This window comes from Salmo trutta, chromosome 4, assembly GCF_901001165.1.
Source record: "Salmo trutta chromosome 4, fSalTru1.1, whole genome shotgun sequence".
In the NCBI taxonomy this organism is placed as follows: Eukaryota; Metazoa; Chordata; class Actinopteri; order Salmoniformes; family Salmonidae; genus Salmo; species Salmo trutta.
In genome coordinates this window covers 51,256,628-51,274,661 of record NC_042960.1, presented here as the reverse complement: position 1 = coordinate 51,274,661, position 18,034 = coordinate 51,256,628, and the positions used below count along the sequence as shown (strand labels likewise).

The window sequence follows — 18,034 nt, the reverse complement described above, 5'->3', positions numbered from 1 at the left end:
TTTTTTGGTCACTCAAGTATGACATGAATAAACATTAGACATGGCAAAATGTATAGAAATGCATATAAATTAGCTTCAAAACGGCAACATTCTCTTTGTGCACATAGACGTGAGGATGTAAAAAAAAGTTTGGGAACCCCTGCTCTTGAAATTGTTTACGACTTGGAATTCCAAATTGGATGACCTTCCAAAACGTCTGAGCTATTTTTTCCGAGTTCTCAGTTGTAATGAACGCACAGAAGTCGGATATTTCCGAGTTCCCAGTTGTTTTGAATGCGGCATATACCTTGTCAGCATAACCGTTTTAACTCTGCAGTGCCCGATTCACCACACAATCTGTTTAACATGAAATGATCCCCATGTGACCTATATAATTCACCCCTTCAAATGGAGTCCATCCAGAGTTCAGAAGTTGAAACACTGGTCATCTAAGAGCCACAACGACAGACAGTACTCAATGACTTTATTAATAATATATGATTTCAAAATAAAAAATAACATTAAAATAACATTTTTGTACTTAACACAACTTGCATTGTATGGCCACATGGTGGCATCGTATGCCAAGTTTAAAATACCAAATCGTGTTGTTCTGCCGTTCAGCCCATGGTAGCACTTCATCACCCCTTCCCGTCAGCAAACCCTGCCTTGATAAATAAAGCTAACACGTTCCCTGTCATAAACCAGGTTTCCATCCAATTGGCGACAGATTTTCATGCGAATATTCTAAAATCCGCATAAAACAACATTTCATTTTCCCACCAGAGATGCGTTACCATCAAATTGACTCGTTGCAAATAAAAGGCTGTGCATGATGACGTATGGCACGTTCAAATAAATACATGTTGCGGTTAAATTCCCATGTACCGAATAAAAAAATACTATTAAAGTTTCCATCGCATTTTTTTACTCTACTGATGGTTCTAACAAAGCATTTTGCGTTATATAGTGAGTGTGCCCAATCTGGTATTGACACCTGAGGTCTAGCCGAGGGTTTCTCAAACTCGGTGTGTTGTTTCTGTTGTGGCCCAGGACAAGCAAACTTGATACTACTTGTCAACTAATCATTAAGTCCTTGACAAATTGAATCAGGTGTTTTTGTCCGGGGATACAATACAATTGTGTGACGTTGGGGGCACTGGAGGACAGGAGTTGGGAAACACTGGCCTGAGATTATTAAATTACAGATTAAATGATTAATTATAAACGGCATGCTTTCCCGACGAATCGAAGAGGGAGAACCACACGTCATCGCGTGACTCCAGATGTATTTATCAATATTTGCGCATAAATCAGTTTCCAGATACATTTCGTTCGTAATTCATTTTACCTGCACACAAATATCCCACCTTGTCCAGAGTATTGTTTTGTCGACATGTGTAAAGTTTACCGAAAAAGGTTCTGTTTCCATTAGGCCGGTCATGATATTTTTTTATCCGACATGTACTTTACTCGCATAAAAAGGTTGGATGTAAACCTGGTTAGAGACACGTGTAATAACCAGTGATACAGAAAACGGCCCTCTGCCCATGCCACCTCACATTCCTAAATTCGATGCTTAAAAAAAAAATCCTGTTAAAATCCAGAGTAGATAGTCTACCTTTCCTTATCATACATTTAAATACATAGACTATATAATATAGTTTGAATTGGCATGGTATCTTTTCCTATGGTGTTCTTATTTAAGAGTTTAAGGGATCGAAATTGGATAAAATACAGAGAAATTTTGAAGGGGGGGGGGTGACAGTTTATGCCTGGGCTTCGTAACCATACCTCATAGAGTACGGACAAATAGAACGCTGCCTCACTTTGAGTTAAAAACACTCAAATTATAATAGGACATACACATAGAAATACTTATTCTCACTGAAAAGTCCACCTTTTCCTGCTTGATATAATTATACTGGATGATATCGACATGGTTAGCTCATACATCAAACATATTCCCAACACCTGTTCCATGGTGTTCAACTGCAACAACTATGATCCACAATACAACATTTAGGGAAGTTTTCCTTGACGCAACACTAGAATTAACAGAACTGACAGCATGTTTCTGTATGTATAATGACAAAACATGCCAATACAAATAAAAACTATTAAATAAGAATTTTAAAAAACGTTGGCAAAAAATCTATTTGTATTGCATGTAAATATTGTATAAAATTCTTAAAAATACAGTTTAGATAATTACTTAAGTCACCACAGCCAAAAGTGCAGAGGTACATAAATAAAAGATTGACTGTTCGTAGATGGTAGATGGGGTTCTCTCTGGGAGAGCTGCACAGAGCTCCCTGCCACTCAACCCTTCAGGGCCCTTCCCCACCCCCCACACCCTTCACCTTCGTGCCTCAACTCCATGACAAGGGAAAAACTGAGCGCCCCCGGTCAAGGGGTAGAGTTCATGAACTAGGACTTGGGAGTTAAAAGTTCACACACAAGAGGAAAGCAACGTTCTCTTTTTCCACTCGCTTGACACACACAATGTATCACACTCACAGATGCAAATTCATCTTAAAAATCACTTGCGGGGACTTGTGTTGACATAGGCACACCCAGACAAATAAAAGGGTGGTGGACAGAGCAGAGTGGATGCTGAGAGGAACATAAGGCGGTTGTTTCACTCTAGAACAGAACCACACATTCAGAGTCCTCAACACCACAGCACCCTCACAGAGGAGAAGGGCCAGAGAGGTGAGTGTGCACTTTGCAGAGGCAGGCAACAGAATGGACATAACTATTAAAGCTATTAGCATTAGAATAAATACAACTGTTCACGAGGTGAAACAGAAAGAAAAGTGAGGGGGGAATGAAGCAGGGAGGGGGATCACCCAAAGGGAGAAGAGACAGCCCATTAGTCTACGTGTGAAACCACAGTGGATGTGAAGGCTAGAGGGGCCACAGTAAGAGGAACATGTCTAACAGATTGACTGAGTGATAGGCCTGGTCTGGCACGGTCCCTTTCCATAATGGTATGCCTGGTCTGGCACGGTCCCTTTCCATAGAAAACTACACCTCAGACAACAGAACATGAGCTATACAACCATTCATATCACGATCTGGAAAGAAAAGGCAATCATTTGGAGAAGACGCCTGAACTTCCCTAAAGGACCACTGTTAATGCACAGTTTCTTAGGATTTCTGGAAGGCTTATGTTCCTTATAACAGCAGAGATAGATCCCTGGAAGAAGCTTCAAATCTGCAGCCAAACCGCACGAGGAGCATCAACTGATTTCAAGAGGGCACTGTTAAGACAAAACTGGAGTTTCAGGCTTCCCAATTAACATTTAGTCAGAGGAAGGACTTTGCTCTTTAACCAGTGTCAGTGGATAGACATAAAAGGCACTAAGATAGTAGGTTTGTTGCTAGCCCTAGAAAATGAACAGGAATACATTCATAGCTCACAGGTATCTGAACCGCAATCCAAAAATACTCCAAATGTATCAGTACAAAAATTAAATGTAAAAAAGCGTGGCCCCTTTTTTTTCTTGGATCTGGGAGACTATGGCTACTTGTCACGGCTTTTCACCCCCCACCACTAAAAAGGCAATTCAGAAGTGATCCTTTCCCCAAAAGTTGAGCCCTTTCATGCACATCAAGATAGAAGAGGGGAGGGGGTGTCAAGGTTCAGCTTTCAAAGAGGGAGTGAAAGGAAACTGAACAGACAAGAGATGAACCCCATCTAAAACACACTACCACCAACAAGCACGTACACAACTTAGTACCTGCATGTGTGAAGACACTCTGGAATGGGACCCAAATGCTTCTCACAGTGTGTGTGTGTTTAAGGGCTGTTGCTTGTGCTCAAGCTTAAAAAGAGTCACTAACCAAAAATATAATCCCGCTAAAGCCTCTGAAATGCACGCTCGCCCAGACACACGCTCACCCAGACAGGAAAATTCCTACAGAGATATGAACCCCAGCTGAGAGGAGGGGGAGGGGAGGAGTGTTGTGTCGACTAAGGGAGTGTGAGTGGGGAGAGAGGAGATAGAGGGGGGAAGTATTGAGTTTGCAAAGGCTAGAAGTGAGGGGGGAGGGCAGGGGGGGGGGGAGGGAGAGTAGAGTGGTCGCATTTCACAGTTCTGCACACAGGCTGCTGTGCTGTTCTCCACAAGAAACATATATAATACGTCTCCTGCCAGACCCAGTCCAGACAGGCCAGCTCCTAGTCCTGTCCTCCAGTCCAGTCCAGGTTAGAGGGACAGTGGCATAGCTGCTCTCTCTTACTCTGACCTCCTCTCTCCTCCCCTCCCCCTGTTCCTCTGTTCTTCTCCAGCGACAAGTGAAAGTGTGTGTTCTGTTGTTGTTCTGTGGTTTAGCTCTGTCTGGTGTGTGGCTGTTACTACTCCCCCCCAGTGGGGGTCCAGGGACTGCGCTACGGGCTTGCTGTCACGTGGCTGTGTCCTCCAGGTAGCTCTGTAGTTTGCGGACGGTCGTCTCGTCCAGAGAGAACAGGTCAAAGTCAAAGGTGGTGTTGGTCACGTTGAAGTGGCCCGTCTCCTCGATAAGATTCACTATCTAAGGAGAGGAGAGGACTTAGATGACTACAATATCACATTGATGATAACACAATAGCGTGGCCTGATAGTGTGATGGGAAAATATGTTTTGTAACACGTCCACCTGACCACACACACGGCTAGTTACAGATCCATACCTGCTGTAGGACGTTGCGCTCCCTCAGAGCCATCAGTCTGCGGTGGAGATCCACCAGCTCCTCTGTGTAGGCCTGGAGAACAGGAAGAGAAGGGAGTTTGTGGTTAGTGGTGCAGTCCTTGAGTCTACTATTAGGTATATGATTACTGATTAACCAGTGTTTTCTACTGCAGTTTTACACCAGGAATACGTGGAGTGGTGAGCTTGTAGTGATATCTCTATAATAGCGGTGATAGAGCAGTATCGTAGAATTTGAACACTACACTGGTAATATAACCACTTAAAACAGATGTTTGAACACAAAAATAAGAAACAAAGGTAATGTAAACTGTGATTATTTACCCTTCCTACCTTCTCGTATCCTTTCTTTAGCACCTTCTCTGGGCGGCTGCAGATGTCTGGGCTCTTCCTGCCCAAGACCTGCTCAGAGAGAGACGGAACACAGAGACAGAGAGATGGAGGAAAGAATGGAAAGCAGATAAACAGAGATCAGAATGGGAAGGATGGTGCTTTAGGAGAGCAAATCTTAACACACACCACCAGTCTCCTGTTGTGGTGCTAGGAATACTGACAGGTGTGGCTGCTTTGCGTGTTATATTGTTCTCTTTACCTTCTAGCCCTTTGTGCTGTTGTCTGTGCCCAATAATGTTACCCTGTTTTGTGCTGCTACCATGTTGTGCTGCTGCCATGTTGTATTGCTGCCATGCTGTGTTGACATGTGTTACTGCCATGCTGTTGTCTTAGGTCTCTTTATGTAGTGTTGTGTCTCTTCTTGTGTGTTTTGTTCAAATGTTGTATTTCATTTATTTTAATCCCAGGCCCCGTCCCCGCAGGAGGCCTTTTGCCTTTAGGTAGGCCGTCATTGTAAATAAGAATTTGTTCTTAACTGACTTGCCTAGTTAAATAAAGGTTAAATAAATAAGTAAATATATATTAGCTCAGCAAAAAAAGAAACGTTCCTTTTTCAGGACCCTGTCTTCCAAAGATAATTCATAAAAATCCATATAACTTCACAAATCTTCATTGTAAAGGGTTTAAACACTGTTTCCCGTGTTTGTTCACTGAACCATAAACAATTAATGAACATGCACCTGTGGAACGGTCGTTAAGACACTAACAGCTTACAGACTGTGGGCAATTAAGGTCACAGTTATGAAAACTTAGGACACTAGAGGCCTTTTTACTGACTGAAAAACACCAAAAGAAAGATGCCCAGGGTCCCTGCTCATCTGCGTGAACGTGCCTTAGGCATGCTGCAAGGAGGCATGAGGACTGCAGATGTGGCCCAGGCAATAAATTGCAATGTCCGTACTGTGAGAAGCCTAAGAAGCGCTACAGGGAGACAGGACGGACAGCTGATCGTCCTCGCAGTGGCAAACCACATGTAACACCTGCACAGGATCGGTACATCCGAACATCATACCTACGGGACAGGTACAGGATGGCAACAACAACTGCCCAAGTTACACCAGGAACGTACAATACCTCCATCAGTGCTCAGACTGTCTGCAATAGGCTGAGAGAGGCTGGACTGAGGGCTTGTAGGCCTGTTGTAAGGCAGGTCCTCACCAGACATCACCGGCAACAACGTCGCCTATGGGCACAAACCCACCGTCGCTGGACCAGATAGGACTGGCAAAAAGTGCTCTTCACTGACGAGTCGCGGTTCATCGTTGAAGGAATGAGTGTTACAAAGAGGCCTGTACTCTGGAGGGGGATCGATTTGGAGGTGGAAGGTCCTTCATGGTCTGGGGCGGTGTGTCACAGCATCATCGGACTGAGCTTGTTGTCATTGCAGGCAATTTCAACGCTGTGCATTAAAGAGAAGACATCCTCCTCCCTCATCTGGTACCTTACCTGCAGGCTCATCCTGACATGACCCTCCAGCATGACAATGCCACCAGCCATACTGCTCGTTCTGTTTGTGATTTCCTGCAAGACAGGAATGTCAGTGTTCTGCCTTGGCCAGCGAAGAGCCCGGATCTCAATCCCATTGAGCACGTCTGGGACCTGTTGGATCAGAGGGTGAGGGCTTGGGCCATTCCCCCCAGAAATGTCCGGGAACTTGCAGGTGCCTTGGTGGAAGAGTGGGGTAGCATCTCACAGCAAGAACTGGAAAATCTGGTGCAGTCCATGAGGAGGAGATGCACTGCAGTACTTAATGCAGCTGGTGGCCACACCAGATACTGACTGTTACTTTTGATTTTGATCCTCCCTTTGTTTAGGGAGACATTATTCCATTTCTGTTAGTCACATGTCTGTGGAACTTGTTCAGTTTATGTCTCAGTTGTTGAATCTTATGTTCATACAAATATTTACACATGTTAAGTTTGCTGAAAATAAACGCAGCTGACAGTGAGAGGGCGTTTCTTTTTTGCTGAGTTTATATATTTTTTTTAAATACCGGTTTGAAGGAGAAACTATATAATTAAAGGTGCTACACATAGAACTTATAACTGAATTTCTACATTGTAACTTCTGACAATGTCCATATTATAGCTGGCGTTAATAGTGGAATGATAGTGTTTCACATTATTACTTACCCACCAGTGTTGTGATTGGCTGTGAAATTTGCCAATTGATTTCTCCCGCCGGAGCGGCATCCACTACTAGTGGCAGATATATTATGAATATTTTCTGAAATTACAATGCAAAAATTCTCTAAAATCCAATTTATAACGTTAGCACCTTTAATGATGGGGATTTTGTCAAAGGAGAAACAATAGAATTAGAAATCTGGAGCGACAATGGAGACGGAGAAAACAGTCCAGTCCTGGGAGAGATTAGAGGAGCCGTGCTTTACCTCGTTACTGCGGGGGAGCCGTGCTTTACCTCGTTACTGCGGGGGAGCCGTGCTTTACCTTGTTATTGGAGGAGCTGTGTTTCTGTGGAGGTGGCACCGGGTCTCGACTGGGGCGGTGCGAGCCGTCACTGCTGTCACTCTCGCTGTCCAGGCTCAGTCTGACAGGGAACAGAGGCAGAAAGCTCTCATTGTGCCCTATTTAGCACAGGGAGCCTGTGTACATAGGTGATGGGTGGGCACACGTTTTGCAAAAGGATTAAGAAGTCCAATCGGTGTTTGCAGCTCAAATTATTAAAATCTTTAAAGTAACACCTATAAAGAACAGCTAACACGTGCTTATTTGCTAGAGACATACAGACACACTGTGTTTCATAATGCCACAAACATTAACAGTCAAACAATGCTAATTTCTTAAGGAAATGACTAACTGGTGAAAATGACCTAACTACAGAAGCATCAGAGGCCTATGACACAGTAACGTAAAGAGTGAGATATGGAGAGAAATTGAGAGAGACTTACCGTGAGTCACGGTTGGGCGGGTTGGTCTTGACAGGCGTCCCTTCCTCAGAGCTGCTGTCATCATCTGACTCCTCTGACTGTAGGTCCTCCACCATAGAGCGCAGTGGGCCTAGAGTACGCACACACCGTTAACAGAGAACATTTGCTAAATGCACATATTTGACGCAACACAACCATCAATTAAACATCTGAATAGCTCAGCCTAAAAGTGGGATATTAAAAAAATATTATAATTAGCGACAGTACCATTCCTACATTAAAGCACAAACCATGCCCCCTAAAGACAACCAATGTGTCAGAATGTCCTCTCCAGTGGATGTGTAAATCCCATGTTATCTGTCTAGAGAATGATAGCTTACCTTGGCCTTGTTTCTGTCCAGGCTCAAAGTCAGATTCTGAGCTGGAATCAGAGCTGGAGCTTGAGTTAGAGGGACTGGAGGGGGCTGACTGCTCTGATTTGGATGAGGCTTCATCCTCAGAGTTGGAGTCGTCAGACTCAGGCAGTTTCTTGGGCTCCTTGACCTCCTGAGTGTCGGCCTTGCTGCCCTTGGGCCAACGACCCTTCTCCTTGGGGGGTTTCTTTTCTGGGTAGCCAGGGGCGGCTGCAGACGATGAGGAGACCCGGGGAGAGGCTCCGGTGAAGGGCCCTGCAGCTGCCCCTTTAGATCCCTCTGAGCTGCTCTTCTTCTGCTTCTTGGCACTGGGTTTGGGAGATTCCACAGTGGAGGGCCGCTTCCCGGGGCCTTTGGACTCCAGCGGGGCCCCCCCTCCTCCTCCCCCCACCGCCCCCTCCCCCCCCTCCTTTGGGGGACATGCCCTCCATCTTGGCCTCCTTCAGGGTGAGTTTGGGCTCTTTGAAGGCAGCCTTGGGAAGGACCTTGCCCTCATCTTTGACTTTGATCTCTGCTGGCTTCTTGGACGAGGAAGAGGAGGGCTCGCGGGCACTCTTGCTGCTGCCCCCTCCTCCCCCGTCGCGGTCGCTGTCACCCTTGGACCCAGCCTTGCTCTCAGAGTCTTTGCGGGGCCGTTCACGGTGCTCCTTGGTCAGCTTGTGGGGCTTGGGCCCTTTATTGCTGCCTCCACTGCCCTCTTTACTGGGCTCCTAAAGACAGGGACAAGTACACATGATTTCAAACTCACATCCCTATTCAATTAGGTGCTGGGCTGTAAATATATATAATAAAGGTAAGTATGGGCCATTCACACAGGTGCTCCGCCACATATTTCTTGATTGTCAGCAAAGAAAGATCTGAGTGAGAGCATCATACTTGAGCAGATCCATCACTATGATAATCACTCTACTGTCAATGCACTTAGCCAAAGGCCCACTGAAGGACTAACATTGTATGTGAGCAGAGCAGAGTGAGGAGCGTCCCCAATTTGACTGGAGTGCGGCGCAATATTCCTAAATGCTGGAGCAATACTCCTAAATGCTGGAGCAATATTCCTAAATGCTGGAGCAATATTCCTAAATGCTGGAGCATCGGCCTTCCCGCCCGCTCCAATTTCATTTCAAAAGAGTTCACTTCACGAGCTCAGGGCCTGTCCGGCCCAGAATGCATTTGTAGTCTACTGGTGTGCTGCTATAGCCCCTTGCTTTAGCTACCGTCATGGAGTTCGCAAAAAATATTTTCATAAAGAAACTGATCAAACACACAGGTGCAAAATCAAGATGACCAAAAGCAAGAGAGGGAATGCGGTGATGTAATGTCCACAACTAAAGAATCATTGTGGATTTCTGAAAAGACACATAACCCGAAAGCATGATGGTGTACTTACTATGTGCACATGCTAAAAGAAAGGAACAAGGTGGGTAGCTAATTAAGTGTGTCATTGTAGCAAAGTATTTATAAACAAAAAATGTAATCTCTTAAAAGTTTCCTTTATTGTTGTTCTATTATCTACACAATAGGCCATAATTGATTTTGGTGCAATTGGCCTGGCATATTCCAACTTTCAATTAGCTTTCTGTTTTGATTGGGTTGTTTTAACTAAAAACCTTTACCTATAGAAAATAACAACTCTGCATCTCTGCCCAGCCTGGCAAGAGTGGCCAATAGGGTGTTTAGCATCACCAGTGGCTCTGCAAGTGAGGAGAGGATATTCTTCGCTGCTGGCCTGCTCTCCAGGCACCATCACATGAGCCTGAAGCCACAGACGGGCCAAACTCGTGTTTCGAAAAATGAATTAAAAGAGGCGCTGTAGACTGAGCCTAATAAAGCATTTTTTGTTTAATTTGTATTTAATTCTAAGTCACAGCCTATATGTACAATTTATAGACTATAATGATTTAATACAACTAAATGTTGTTTAAATGCTGAGTGCTGAATGTCCTTGACTCCTTACCTGCCTAGTGTGTCGCACTCGCAAATGCTTAACAATGTATTTCTTTGTAGGCTATAGCCTTGAGATAATTTAAATACAGCCTAAATAATACATTTCCATTCCTTCTCAGACTCCCTGTCTGGCTCCTGACCTATTTAGAGTGTTTATACGCTGTTTAATATGACACGTAGCCTATTTGAAATGATGATCGCTTCTTACATTCATCATTTCCTGTTAATTAAAATACTTTTCATTCAAATCATATGGCTTGGTTACAATACTTCAAAACCAAATGGTAGGTCCAGGTAGTCACAAAAATAGATGGGTGTTGATTAAATTGTGATTTTAATGAATGGAGCAAATTTGGAGCGGCAGTTCTTCTTCTGTGAGTGCGGAGCTGTTTTTAGCGGAGCGGTTGGAGAGGACGTGGATTTCCAACCGCTCAACCCTGATCACATACTCGGCACAACATGCATGCACATATGCATACGCAGAACATCGTCCATGTTGTACTATGATGATTCAACAGGGTGGTAAATGCTAAACCAGGAAAGGATGTTTGTAATCATGCAGGTTTATTTGGGATCAACTGTGACCTAGAGTAGGCAGCGAAGTCCAGCTGAATTAATGAAAGGATCCCATTATACGATTAAAGGCTTGGGAAACAAAGACACACAGGTTTGCCGTCCCTTATCGCAACTGTAGTCTACTCTCCTATTCTCCCTACCCTCTGCTGTATTGACTGGTTGAGCAATCCTATACACATTCCTACGCCTTCTTTCTTATCAGTGTACTAGGCTAGGAAGTGCTGCTCACCTTTGATCCATGGGAGGTCTTGGTCTTCTTGGGGTCTGAGAAGGCAGACAGTGGGATGGTGGGGAGCATGGGGTAGTCTGGACTGGGCCTCGACACCGCCTCCGCCCCTTCTGGCACCACCATGACCTGAGAGACAAACAAATAGGGAGAAGAGTGAGAACAAACAGGCCAGGGTTGGGGTCAATTCTGAATTGAGTTGCAATTTGCTCTTTTATTCCAATTCAATTCAACTGGCCACACCCCACAGAAAGCTGAATTTAATTTGAATTCAAAGGAAGTAGAATTTAATTCAAGGAAATTCAAATGTTTGTTTATTCTACACATCACCATATAAATGTTTATTTTGACATCATGTTTGGTTATCAGTACCATGTAGTATAAGTTTGAAGCATAAGGTTTCATTTTTAAAACTCATGGTCCTAAAACAATTTTAAATAATTAAAGTGGTCTGAAAATATTTTAAGATCATGTTGTGGGTTGTCTATAAATCATTCATAATTCCCTTAATGTTTTTCAATATCAGAATACATTTCCCAGAAAGCATTAGGTCAAACACTGCAGTATGGAAGTGAACAATCTAACATCTCATGACAAAGAAAATACAGTTTGACATCTTTTCCTTCTACTCAAACTAATATGTGAAATGGTATGTGTGTATTCTTTGCATTAATAAGTGGCATTTCCTTTTGATAAAATATTTGTCAAATGAATGAGACTTTCATGTTCTAGTTCAATTGGTTTGAATTAAATTCTACTTCCTTCAATTCAAATTCTGCAGGGTGTGACCAATTCCAATTAAATCCCAATTCATTGTTTGAATTCAATTCAACCCTGAAACACGCCAACTACATTCCCTCTTGCCATTCCACTTCCCACTTATTCTAACCCATCCCACATCCACCCTGTACCCCATCCCCAGCTCACCCCTCCAGCCTTGACCAGCTTGCGTCTGAACTCCCGGGTGGGGTTGTTAAAGGTGAGCTTCTCACAGCGCAGGTGATTGACAGGGGGGTTCCCCTCCAGGTTCAGGAAGAGGTCATAGTTGAAGCACACCTTCTTGGGCTCCTCCTGTAAGTAATAATGAACATATCTAATTAGCCCCGCCAAGCCCTTATCAGAATATTATCAGCTAACAGTAAGAATAAGCGATTCCACGACCAAGTCAATAAGAGGCATACCTGGAGTGCACACACTGATAAGAACTAACATTCCCCAATGGGAGAGAACTTCAGCAAACAGTAGAACATTTTGGTAAACAAATGGATTCTTTCTGATCACCCGCCACTTTCAGAGCATGCCAGGAGTCATAGGGTTACTGATACAGGACACAGTAAAAACATTCACGGCAGATAAACTGAAGGCCTTTTAAAACAGGCGCTACAGTGACATGAAGAGGAGTTGCAGCCAGACAGACAGCTGACAAGACACCAGCCACACCAGCAACCAAAGGCCCACTACTAGCATGACCAGTGTCACCACACACAGCCCCAGTATGACTGGCACCTAAACCTGGTGTCTACACACACACAAATACGTCACATGACAGACTAAAAGCAGCACATGAACCATTGAGGAAATTAAACAGACACATGAAATACCAACCAAATGACATGAATATTGACCAACGACCCACAGAAAAACACCCATCTTATTCAGATGGTGCCGGTTAATATAAACAAGCCATTGCAGGAGAACTACGTCAGATTTGATTTCAGGAGAAGGCCTAGAGCACCAGAGGAACTCTAATCCATTAGGAATCACATGTAACAGTGGCCCATATCCCGAGGGATTGATTGACACTGTTAACATAGTACCATTACAGAGGCTCTGACGGAGCTCTCACCTTGTTCTTGAAGTAGACCTCGATGGGCATGAGGAACCCAGCATAGCCCGACTCCTCCACTTTGTATGGTGGCTCCTTGCATACTGCAGAAACAACGACAGCACATCAACATACATTCAGGAGGATAACATCAATGGCCATTGCGAGAAGGCTAATGGCGAACTAGTGCCAGCCTCCCATTGAGAGTCAGTCATTACAACCTGAAGCTAAAAGCTTATGGGAGCAATAATGTGCAATAACCATAATGACTGTGGACAACGACCCAAAGCTCTGCAGTGACTTAATGAGACGAGATGTGCCTGGTCTGGAGAACACATCATGTTTATTGAAGTTCAGCACAAATGGACAAAATCTGACCAAGCAACATGCATGCTTGACGTAGTAGGCAACGCTCTGAAGGCCTTCTGTGTGTTTGCACTTCACACTACCGTAGAATACGTTTTTCAATTTTGATTTAAAATTGTTGTCAAGGTGAATTCTAGGGATGTGTATCTTTCCCTTTCAAGACGATTTGATACATGGGCTCCGATACGTTTTAGTTTGAAACTAAAATCGGTGCAATTTGGTTTGATTAGAGAACGAATAGATGCACTAACAATTGTTGCATAAACACATTCATTTTCCATTCTAAATACAAATCTGCTGCTGATGGAGCTCATGAGCTGGGCCTCTGAGCTGGATCTGTACGAGATCACTTCTGTGTCTGTGTTAATGTCTATGGTGTATGTACTATGCAGGCACCAGAGATAAGCCATAAGGCATCTACCACCCCACTACCAGATTAGGGGGGGACAATGTAGCCTGTTTTTTGTCCCCCCCACTTTGGTTCTGAAATCACCATCACCCACTAATTAACTAGTATTTTTTGCAGATGAAGTGTGACCTAGTAATGTATCAATATACCGTATATCGTTTACAAATTAGCAATGACATAGCAAATGAATACATAGCTAGCACAACGTTGGATTTCAGCCTCCATCTCAAAATCAAATGGGTTTGACCGTTTGGACGTGTTTAACGGCGAGATCTTCTCTTCTGGCGTCGGCCATGCAGTGCGCCTTGCAAAAGTGATTATTGTCGTTATGAAATTATCAAATTTATCCTGTATATTTAAAAATGACCATATACACGGATTGTTTAAAGCAAAACTACCAAAACTATTACTGATGATGAACAATCAAAATAAACGATATTGTAAGCCAGGGTCAGCAGGTAGGCTATAGTCAGATGACAGTTGTCTCCGGTAGCTTACTTTTATTCTGGTAAAACGTCATTTTCAACAGCACATAGATGATAACAATAACCTAGCAAATTACATAGGTTGTCACTCAACTGATAAAGAGTAATATCACGCAAGCCATTTTATTATTTGAAAGCTGAAGGTGCTGCGCCGATGTGCAAGATCAGGAACAGGCCGCCTACCTCGCGTTGGTCAGCGTGCAAAGCTGGGCACAGAGCACAGTTGGACTAGGCTACTGATACTGACTGGGGTTGTTCGGAATCCAAAATGATTTGTAGATCAATGACTGTCAACACAGTTACATGCAGTTCGACCCTGAAGAAGGGGACGCATCAGTTGTCAGAAAAGATTAGGTATTTTCGGAAGGTAGAAAAAAATGTAACGAAGAAAAAAAAAAGTGAACTGGTGATTCATAACGTTTTAATCGATTTTCTGACCTATGCATGCTACATTTGGATCGGTTTGGGGTCCATGGACCGATGCACTTGTATCTTAAACATTTGAATCGGGGACCAAAGTGCATCAGTGAATTGTTACATCCATAGTGAAACCCCTCTCCCCTACCCAGACAAAAACAAACAAAGTAGTCACAGAACCAGTTTCAGCCAGGTACGTATGTGTGTTTGCACACGAGCAAGTGCTGTTGTTGTGAGTGTGTTTTGTCTGACCCACCTCTCTTGGGTTTGGGGAAGCTCTCGTGCAGCCTGAAGACGACCTTCTCCACAAAGTGTTGTATGTCCCCCGTCTCAGGCCCTCGCACAAACACCATCCAGTCATGGGTGAAGCCCTCCGAGGTCACCTTCTTCCTCAGCTGGGCTCGATGTCCTAGCTCCAGCTTCACCTGCACTGTGCACTGCAGACACAAGGTCAGACAAACAAAAACAACTATTAGCATCTGAAATTGATCACTCATCGCAAGTTAGTAGCTTAGATAGGAAACAGTTTAGTTTATGGAAATTTAAATTATTTGATACTACAATTGAGAAAACAAAGTTGGTTTTTATGAGATGGTCACATCAGAAACTACAGACTGTGATTCGTTACCGAGAACAATGATAGTAGTTGAACGGACATCCAAATGACATGCTGCAGCGATCGGGACAGCTACTAAAGAGGGATTGGGAAGAGAGAGGGACGAGGGGACAGAAAAGTCACTTTATGTCCTGGCCTGAAGAATGTGGGGATTTGGCACCTTCTCTCCACAGTGCTCATGTGCTGTGACTGAGTGGAGGGATTAGGGGACAGGATTGAGATGAGCTGGTCTGGGACTCTGAGCCCCCCCCCCCCCCCCCCCCCCCCCGGCGTCTCACCCAGCCATTCTGTGGCGGTAATGCCCTTAAACTCCAGTCACTACCACACCCTGGGCCAGTACAGCAGCCATTGAGCCCATCCCCATCAACCAACCAGCTCCCCAGGATCACTGGCATCACCAAAACCAGCTCAGAGATCACCAACCATTCATACACCGAGATCACCACAAACAAAATAGGTCCGAGATGGTTGGCATTGACTGGAGGAAAAAGACCAGAGCACCGTCTACCCTGATGCTCATGCGATAAAGATTCTTGATTCATTTGAAACATTTATGGAAACAGTATGACGTTCAGTAACTTCCTTTGGTTCACTTCCCTGCCACAACAGAGAGATAACAAAATACACTGAGCCGCCATTATTGTTGCAAGTGACCCTCCCCCGATCTAAAATGGATATTCTGAAGGGGAATGCCCTATTTGGCAGACAAGCAGACTCTCACAACAATGAACCCCCACGTGCCATGAAAAGAACACCCCTCATAACCAAGTTAACCTCCACTAGGGGAAAAATCATATGAAAGACTCCTTTGATGATGCACACAGAAGAAGAAAAAAATTGGCAAATGTTGCTGCGCACCCTCTGAAAAGAACCTGCTTCTCCGCTGCTGGAAGACAGCAGACTACTCTATCAACAGACCACAACAGGACACACCTGCAGCACCTTGAGCTCTGTACAGGTGGGCAGGCCCACCAGACACCACAGCCCTTACAGAGCTCACACTCCAGTCTACTCCAACTATAAAACACGTCACTATACCACCATTTATCTGGTATGACCCTGTCCATCTCTGGTGCGTTATTGTGAATTGAGATTTCATATGGCACAAATCATACAACGATAGAGTACAGACTAGACGTCATGATGCACAACAAGGCACATTAGCATTCTTTATCACATTTCCAGAAATAAGGCACGTAGCCAGTGGGCAATTTAGCAAAAAACAAATTTGTGATGGTCTAGATTTCAGACATACGATTATTTATAAAAAGTCTACATCCCATACAAACAAACCTTGAAATGTACAAAAATTCAATTCCTATGTTAAGTGTTTCATGGCTGTTGATGGTGTACAGTTTTATATTGTTTGCCACTTTGAGTAATCACGGTAAACCGGCCAAAACGATTAGTCCTTCCTTGTCGTCACGGAATTCCACTGTTAGCATGCTTCAAAGGGGTAACACCGGACAGTGACATGTTCCCACAGGTGGATTCCATGAGTCAATTCGATATGGAAATAGAGTTTGCATTATCACGATGAGCATGAAAACTCCTACCTAGCTTAGTAACAGCGGGTCAGAGTTACCGACATGATATTTCGAAAAATAAGATGGCCTACTAATGTCTCTCTATGGAAGTCAATGTGGACATGCATGGACGTTCCTCTATAAGTTTTCCCCCAACAAACCAGTGTCCCGCTAGCTGTTATACAATTTGTATCTCGAGGATTTTCAAATATCTTCATTAGTGCACAATCTGCCTTTAAACTGGTTGTGTAATTCCCGCTTTTCAATTCCAATTCGTCGCCGCTAGATACACACCCCTCCTTCCCTCCCCTCCACCCAGACCTGGAAAGAGCAATCCTTTCCACCGGCGTCTTGTAGCAGCTATTTACGTAGCTAGCGAAGGGCCGAGAACCCTAGCAGGTAGTAGCTCGTAAATTAGGTTAGGAGCTGGGTAAGGAGTAAGTTATACATCCTACTTTCTCAATATATACGTCCATAACACAAAGGTAGGCAAGAAATCCCTTTGTGTGCCCGTCTGATTATGTGGCTAGCTAGCAATGCTGAGTTAAGCTAACGTTAGCCAGCTCGCTATGTCAAATACCGATGTACGCGATTGAGTGTGTGGCTAGCTAGCATAGCTCGTGAGCCAACTATGAGTTCGATTAGCAGGATTTTTTCGAGCACCAGGCATTCATTCCTGTCCCGGGCACAGCCTTCTAGTATTTTTTTCGTTAAAGGTTCAGGACTCACAAGGGGACACAAAAGTCACTTTACCTGATTCTCCATGATTCTGTGGCTTCAGTGATTCTTCTAACGTTATTTATTTACAGCGGCGTTTCGCGAGGTTATTCCCTGCTCCTCATTGTGTGTCAATTTCAGCCTAAACCGGAAGTCATACAGCACCCCTCCCCTTTCAGACGGCTACTGGCACGCAACCAAAACAGAAAGCTTTCTCACCCAATCAGGTAGGCAAAAATGTAAGCCATTTGTATTGCACCAACCGCAGTACTTCAGAGGGGGGACTTCTCACGATCGACAAATACAATTCAAGTATTTTACGTACCGTCTACGAGTGGGCAAGTTCGTTTTACCTGGCCCGGAGCCCCGGGTAAGCAGGGTTTGGATTTGTGTAACATTCCATTGGTCCTTAAGTGAAATCTCTACTCAACCGGCGCACCGGGCCATGCAAAACGAATTCAACCACTGACAGGGCGCTTGTCAGAATGTGTAAAGCAGTAAAGATGTTGGTCCAAATGTGGAATGCATATATTTGAATAGAAGTTACATTAATTTATC

The 18,034-nt window shown here is 44.1% G+C and overlaps 1 protein-coding gene across 1 annotated transcript; it reads right to left on the bottom strand.

Annotated features, from left to right (window-relative positions):
* Nucleotides 1-446: 446 nt before the first annotated feature.
* On the bottom strand, nt 447-17,714 carry LOC115192553 (protein ENL). The gene is made up of 12 exons (XM_029751184.1): nt 17,513-17,714; nt 14,874-15,054; nt 12,962-13,044; nt 12,043-12,186; nt 11,119-11,244; nt 8,761-9,079; nt 8,337-8,720; nt 7,978-8,086; nt 7,517-7,616; nt 5,007-5,075; nt 4,657-4,728; nt 447-4,518 (listed from the first exon to the last, which is right to left on the bottom strand). Exons 1-12 carry the CDS (start codon nt 17,522-17,524, stop codon nt 4,390-4,392), a joined length of 1,728 nt encoding a protein of 575 aa, XP_029607044.1. The 5' UTR covers nt 17,525-17,714; the 3' UTR covers nt 447-4,389.
* Between the last annotated feature and the right edge of the window lie 320 nt (nt 17,715-18,034).

Excerpts from the sequence above, each read along its gene's own strand:
- LOC115192553 (XM_029751184.1), bottom strand. Across the intron at positions 12,187-12,961 it reads AGGTCTACTTCAAGAACAAG|GAGGAGCCCAAGAAGGTGTG; the intron begins GTGAGAGCTCCG and ends TATTACTTACAG. Across the intron at positions 4,519-4,656 it reads AGCGCAACGTCCTACAGCAG|ATAGTGAATCTTATCGAGGA; the intron begins GTATGGATCTGT and ends TCCTCTCCTTAG.